At 65.0% G+C, this 6,924-nt stretch overlaps 1 protein-coding gene across 1 annotated transcript; it reads left to right on the plus strand.

The window, feature by feature from the left end:
• The first annotated feature begins 383 nt into the window (after positions 1–383).
• Positions 384–4,226, plus strand: DRD4 (dopamine receptor D4). Its single transcript, XM_025357783.1, has 4 exons — positions 384–658; positions 2,893–3,005; positions 3,114–3,811; positions 3,907–4,226. The coding sequence occupies exons 1-4, from the start codon at positions 386–388 to the stop codon at positions 4,107–4,109; spliced, it is 1,287 nt and encodes a 428-aa protein (XP_025213568.1). The 5' UTR covers positions 384–385; the 3' UTR covers positions 4,110–4,226.
• Positions 4,227–6,924: the final 2,698 nt, after the last annotated feature.

Here is a 6,924-nt window from a genome sequence, read left to right on the forward strand (position 1 = left end):
GCCGGGCAGGATGGCTCTGGCGTCGATGCCCGCGCGCTTCGGGGCTTGGTCTGGCTGCCCCTCCATCCTTGTTGGTTTCTCGGGGTGCGGACCCCGCGCCGCACCGGGCGATGCTGGGCCTGCCCATGGCCACAACCTCGCTTCATTCCCGTCTCTTTGGGCCGCCGCATTCGTCCGCCTGCCCGTCTCTCCCTGCGCAAAATTCCAAGATGAGCAAATACTGGGCGCACGGTGGAGCGCCGCGGGGGCCCCCCTGAGCCGGGACGGGGCGGGGGCGGGACCAGAGTCTGGCCGGGGCGTGCCCAAGGGGAGGGACTCCCCGGCTTGCGGCCCGGCGCTGTCCGCGGTGCTCAGCGCCCGCCCGGGCGCCTGGGGCCGGCGCGCCATGGGGAACCGCAGCACCGCGGACCCGGACGGGCTGCTGGCTGGACGCGGGCCGGGCGCGGGGGCGGCTGCAGGGCTGGCAGGGCCGGGCGCGGCGGCGCTGGTTGGGGGCGTGCTGCTCATCGGCGCGGTGCTCGCGGGGAACTCGCTCGTGTGCGTGAGCGTGGCCACCGAGCGCGCCTTGCAGACGCCCACCAACTCCTTCATCGTGAGCCTGGCGGCCGCCGACCTCCTGCTCGCTCTCCTGGTGCTGCCGCTCTTCGTCTACTCCGAGGTGAGCCCCGTCCGGCCGCACGAGCATCTTCATCTGCTCCTCGGTTCTCCGTCCCTGTCCCTGCGGAGGACCCGGCGCGACCCGGCCCCTTTCTGCTCCGGAGCCTCCAGCTGGGGCGGCGGCAGGGGCGCTGCGCCTGGTCCCTCCGCGCTACACCCACCGCCGCCACCTCGCGACCTTCCCCCCGCTGCGCTGTACCCCGACCCCCGTTCCTCTCCTCCCTTCCCCTTCTGTCTTGGCGTCTGCTATCCAGGAGATGCCTGTCCTTCGATCTAGGGACCCCAGAAATAGGCGACTTTGTCAAGCCAGCCCCCTCCCCCCGCCCGGCAGCTGGATTTCACCCCCAGGGCAACCAGCTGGACAGGCAGGCAGATGCGGGCTCGGCCCCCTGGCTGCCCGGGGACACACACACACGCACACACACACGCACTGCACACGGCCACAGCCACAGACCACCACGCACACCCAGTGCGGATGCTGGCTCACCCCCAGGAGGCTCACAGCTCACAGGGGAGACCTGGGCTGGACAGAACCCAGGGGAGGGTGTGTGGGGGCCAGGCCCCTGCTGAGAACCCTGGGGAGAAGCCCGAGGGGGAATTGGGGGATGGATCCCACACTCCACACCAGATCTGGCCCTCGGGTGGGTTGGACTTGGTGCCAGCCCCTCTGCAGCCAGAGAAAAGCAGCTTAAGGCTGAGCTGGGGACGCGGTGTCCCGGACTGTGGAGGAGGGGGGACTCGGGGTTTCCCCTTGGTGAACACGGTGAGTCCTGGCGGCTGGGGCAGAGACCAGCAGCACGGGACACGCATGACCTGGGCTCCTTTCGAGCCGCAGACGTCACAGTGACGACGTTTAAGCTCCTAATCTTCCCAAATCGGCGGGAAGGGATTAAGGGGGCTGCCTGCTCCTTTGCCCTTGGAGAGAGTCACTCCACGTGGACTCCTACGCTGGGCACTGGGCAGGTCTTCATATTTTTAATTATAATTTATCTTCAAGACAATTATGTGGATACTATCATCATCCTCGTCTTACAGATGAGGAAACAAATGAATTAATGCGCCGGAGTCTCCCACAGAGAGCTTCACCAGACAGGCTGGCTCATGCCCTGAAGGACAGAGCAGCCAGCTTCATGTCTAGGCCCAGCGGGGACCCTGCCTACCCCAGGCTGGGGAGGGGCTCTCCTTGAGCCCGATGACATCAGGCCCCGCCCCCAGGGAATTCCCCAGGCCGTTCTCATGTTTGTAACAAAAGGGAGACCAAGGTCAGGAGTGGTGGCTCACACCTGTAATCCCACAACTTTGGGAGGCCAAGGCAGGAGGATCACTTGAGCCCAGGAGTTTGAGACCAGCCTGGGAAACATACCGGGCCGGGTCTCTACAAAAAATTAAAATATCGGCCGGGCGCGGTGGCTCACGCCTGTAATCCCAGCACTTTGGGAGGCCGAGGAGGGCGGACCACGAGGTCAGGAGATCGAGACCATCCTGGCTGACACAGCGAAACCCCGTCTCTACTAAAAATGCAAAAAATTAGCCGGGTGTGGCGGCGGGCGCCTGTAGTCCCAGCTACTTGGGAGGCTGAGGCAGGAGAATGGCGGGAACCCGGGAGGCGGAGCTTGCAGTGAGCCGAGATCGTGCCACGGCACTCCAGCCTGCGCCACTGAGCGAGACTCCGTCTCAGAAAAAAAAAAAAAATGAAAATATCAGCCGGGGATGGTGGCATGCGGCTGCTGTCCCAGCTATTCGGGGGAACTGAGGCAGGAGAATCGCTTAAACCCGGGAGGCGGAGGTTGCAGTGAGCTGAGATCGCATCACTGCACTCCAGCCTGGGCAACAAGAGTGCAACTCCGTCTCAAAAAAACAAACAAAAAGAAAAACAAAAAGAAAAAATAAATAAATCAGCGGGGGGGGGGGGGGGGGGGGGGGGGGTGGCGCGCGGCTGTAGTCCCAGCTACTCTGGAGACTGAGGTGGGAGGATCGCTTGAGCCCAGGAGTTCCAGGCTACGGTGAGCCATGATGGAGCCACCGCACTCCAGCCTGGGTGACAGAGCGAGACCCTAACTCAAAACAAAGGGAGACCTGAGTGCAGAGGGGGTGTTTCTCTGCCTGCTCCTCTGGCCTCTGGTTCACAGCCGGGCCCCCTCCTCCATATTCAGCCCTGGAACTACCCATAAGAGAGGGGGTCACAAGGGCCCGCGGTGGCTGGGAAACCTCAGGGCCTGTGGTGTCGCCGCGCAGGTCCAGGGTGGCGCGTGGCTGCTGAGCCCCCGCCTGTGCGACGCCCTCATGGCCATGGACGTCATGCTGTGCACCGCCTCTATCTTCAACCTGTGCGCCATCAGCGTGGACAGGTGCGCCGCCCTCCCCGCCCGCGCCCCCGCGCCCTCGCGCCCCTCCCGCCGCCGCCGCCCTCACCGCGGCCTCCGCGCTGTCCCGCGCACCCTCGGCGCTCCCCGCAGGTTCGTGGCCGTGGCCGTGCCGCTGCGCTACAACCGCCAGGGCGGGAGCCACCGGCAGCTGCTGCTCATCGGCGCCACGTGGCTGCTGTCCGCAGCGGTGGCGGCGCCCGTGCTGTGCGGCCTCAACGACGTGCGCGGCCGTGACCCCGCCGTGTGCCGCCTGGAGGACCGCGACTACGTGGTCTACTCGTCCGTGTGCTCCTTCTTCCTACCCTGTCCGCTCATGCTGCTGCTCTACTGGGCCACGTTCCGCGGCCTGCGGCGCTGGGAGGTGGCCCGTCGCGCCAAGCTGCACGGCCGCGCGCCCCGCCGACCCAGCGGCCCCGGCCCTCCTTCCCTTGTGCCCCGCCTTCCCCAGGACCCCTGCGGCCCCGACTGTGCGCCCCCGGCGCCCCGCCTCCCCCAGGACCCCTGCGGCCCCGACTGCGCGCCCCCCGCGCCCGGCCCTCCCCAGGGTCCCTGCGGCCCCGACCGTGCGCCCCCAGCGCCCGGCCTTCCCCAGGGTCTCCGCGGCCCCAACTGTGCGCCGCCCGTGCCCGGCCTCCCCCCGGACTCCTGCGACTCCAACTGTGCGCCCCTAGACGCCGTCCGAGCCGCTGCGCTCCCACCCCAGACCCCACCGCAGACCCGCAGGAGGCGGCGTGCCAAGATCACCGGCCGGGAGCGCAAGGCCATGAGGGTCCTGCCTGTGGTAGTCGGTGGGTTCCTGTCCTGGGGGGCTGGGGAGAGAGGAGGGGAGGAGTACGAGGCGCGGAGGGGCAGGGGGCGCTGACGTGGCTCTCGGCGCCCCCAGGGGCCTTCCTGCTGTGCTGGACGCCCTTCTTCGTGGTGCACATCACACAGGCGCTGTGTCCTGCCTGCTCCGTGCCCCCGCGGCTGGTTAGCGCGGTCACCTGGCTGGGCTACGTCAACAGCGCCCTCAACCCCGTCATCTACACTGTCTTCAACGCCGAGTTCCGCAATGTCTTCCGCAAGGCCCTGCGTGCCTGCTGCTGAGCCGGACCCCCACCCCCACCCCCCGCGGCCTGGGCACCGGCCTGGTGGCCAGGCCTCCGGGACCAAGGATATGGGGAGGGCGGTTTTGTACGTTAATTAAACAAATTCCTTCCCAAACTCAGCTGTGAAGGCTCCTGGGGTTGATGGGGAAGGGAGGAGGAAGGGCTTCTGCCCCAGTGGCCCCAGGCCGCCCAGCCAGTTAACCCCTTACCGCCAAGGAAGCCCACAGAGCAGACCCCACCAAGCCGGCCCCCTGCTCAGGGTGAGGGGGGGAAGGGGCCCCTGGAGACCCACTCAGTTCGGCAGTGCTCTGGCCCAGCCTACCCTCTCTGCAGGGGAGAGGAAATGGCACCGAGCAGAGCAAGGTGTCTCCTGGGGATGCCCAGTTCCAATGGGAAGAAATGAATGAGGCGAGAGGGGCTGGGGGAGTCAGCCGCCAGGCCCTGCCCAGGCCAACTCCCGCCTCCGACGATGAGGCACAGGGTCTCCTGGCTCTGCTGTCCCAGCAGACCCAGGCGGGGGAGCCTGATGTATCATTTTAGAAGCTGCCTTGAGGTCAGAGCACAGCTTCCTGCCAGTCCCTGGCCAGAGGATGCCCCAAGCCCCACAGGAAGGGGCCTGTGGTGATAGGTGGGGTCCCACCAAGAGGCTTCCCTGGAGGGAGCTCCATGCTCAGTCACCCAGCCAGCCTCTGCCCAGCATCCACCCATGTGGCTGGGCCAAGGGGTAGGAGTAGGGAGGAGGCAGCAGGGTCAGAGGGTGGGCAGAGCGACCCAGGCTGCCTGTCTGCCCTGGGCTGCCTGGCTTTGTCAACCATAGTACAGCCCCTGACCCTGGGGGAGGAGGGGTGGCTCCCAGGGCCCTCAGTGCAGTAACAGGCCCACCCTGGACTGGATCCAGCTCTCTCCCAGGCCCAGGCTGTGGGAGAAATGGGGGGCCCTCCGCCTCCCAGTCCTGCTGGCTGGAGCTTTACTGTGCTGGGGATGCGGCGTCTACAGCCAGGGCAGCCAGTCATGGTGCCAAGCTCCCATCTGAACACTGAGACTGGGCTGTGCAGTCTACAGCAGTGGGTACAACCTCAGCTAAAATACTCAGTGCAGGCTGGGTGTGGTGTCACACCTGTAATCCCAGCTACTCGGGAGGCTGAGACAGGAGGATCCCTTAAAGCTAGGGGGTCAAGGCTGCAGTGAGCTGAGATCACACCACTGCACTCCAGCCTGGGTGACAGGGTGAGACCTTGTCTCAAAAAAGAAAAGAAAAGAAATACTGGGTGGAGAGACGACCAAGCCCAATTACGTCAGTGCAGCTGCCCCGTCCCGTCTGCTGACCACGTACTTCTGTCACGGCTTCAGCGGCTGCCTCCTCCTGGACACCTTCCCTGACTACCTACTTCCCAGGACCAGCCTGTCCCAGCCAGCCCCTGGAACAGACTGAGTCACAATGGATTCTTGTCGGACACCCATGAGAGTAAAGGAGGGGCTCCCGCCAGCCTTGTCCCAGGACCCACGGCCCCACACATGCCTCACTGACAGTGCTGGAGGCCACGGGAGGTACACACGCATCTGGGGGTCCTGGGGGTGCTGACAGCCCTGGGGCGGGGTGACCTCTGGCCATCAGCCTCCCAGGCTTGGAAAGGAGGAGCTGTGGGAACCTGGGATCCCAAGAGATGTGTGGTGCTCCGGCTTCCATTTTACGGAAAATCGGGGAAGAGTAAGTTGCCCCCACAATTCCAGGGAACACCCCCACTCCACTCCTGCAGAGCCTGGTTGCAGGAGGCCAGGTGCATCACTGCTGGTGGGGTCACTGTGCCTTGCAGGAGGCCAGGTGCATCACTGCTGGTGGGGTCACTGTGCCTTGCAGGAGGCCAGGTGCATCACTGCTGGTGGGGTCACTGTGCCTTGCAGGCCAGGTGCATCACTGCTGGTGGGGTCACTGTGCCTTGCAGGCCAGGTGCATCACTGCTGGTGGGGTCACGGTGCCAAGGGGCTCCCACGGTGCCTTCCCCACCAGGCGGGGGTTTGGCCACTTCCTGCGGCTGTGCTCTCTGCACAGAGACGCTGGTGTTTTCAGCTTTGGGGGATTCTTATGAGGTGCAGGTCCTCACTTCCCTGCCACCTTTATGTTGGTAAAGACCCAAAGGAGCAGGCCCAGCCCTGCTGCCTCATGGAGGTCAACCCACGGCCCGCCTGCCTGGACAGTGCCGAGGCCAAGCAGAGCCTCTAAGATGCCTCCACCTTGTGGCAATGGCGGACCCTGCTGGGTTGGACGAAAAGCCACTCAGTGTAGAGTCTCAGAGGAAGGGCCAGGCGGGGCGAGGGTCAGAGGAAGGGCCAGGCGGGGCGAGGGTCAGAGGAAGGGACAGGTGAGGTGAGGGACAGGAGGGACAGCATCTCGGTGGGGGAGGCAGGAGGGACAGGCAGGGTGAGGGTCAGAGGAAGGAACAGGTGGGGTGAGGGACAGGCGGGGTGAGGGCAGCATCTGGAGTGCGTGCTGCAGCAGGCCAGACACCTTTTCCAGCCTCCACTGCTCACTGGCAGCACTAACGGGGCAGCACTGAGTGCGCCTAAGCAGGATGATGAAACATCAGAGGGGCTTGGCCCAGCTGGGTGGAGACTTTACTAAGTAAATAGGCCAGGGCAGTGGCTCACGCCTGTAATCCCAGCACTTTGGGAGGTCGAGGTGGGTGGATCACCTGAGGACAGGAGTTCGAGACCAGCCTGGCCAACACGAAGAAACCCTGTCTCTACCAAAAATTCCTAAACTAGCTGGGTGTGGTGGTAAGCACCTATAATCCCAGCTACTCAGGAGGCTGAGG

Source organism: Theropithecus gelada, chromosome 14 (genome assembly GCF_003255815.1).
Source record: "Theropithecus gelada isolate Dixy chromosome 14, Tgel_1.0, whole genome shotgun sequence".
NCBI classification, from domain to species: Eukaryota; Metazoa; Chordata; class Mammalia; order Primates; family Cercopithecidae; genus Theropithecus; species Theropithecus gelada.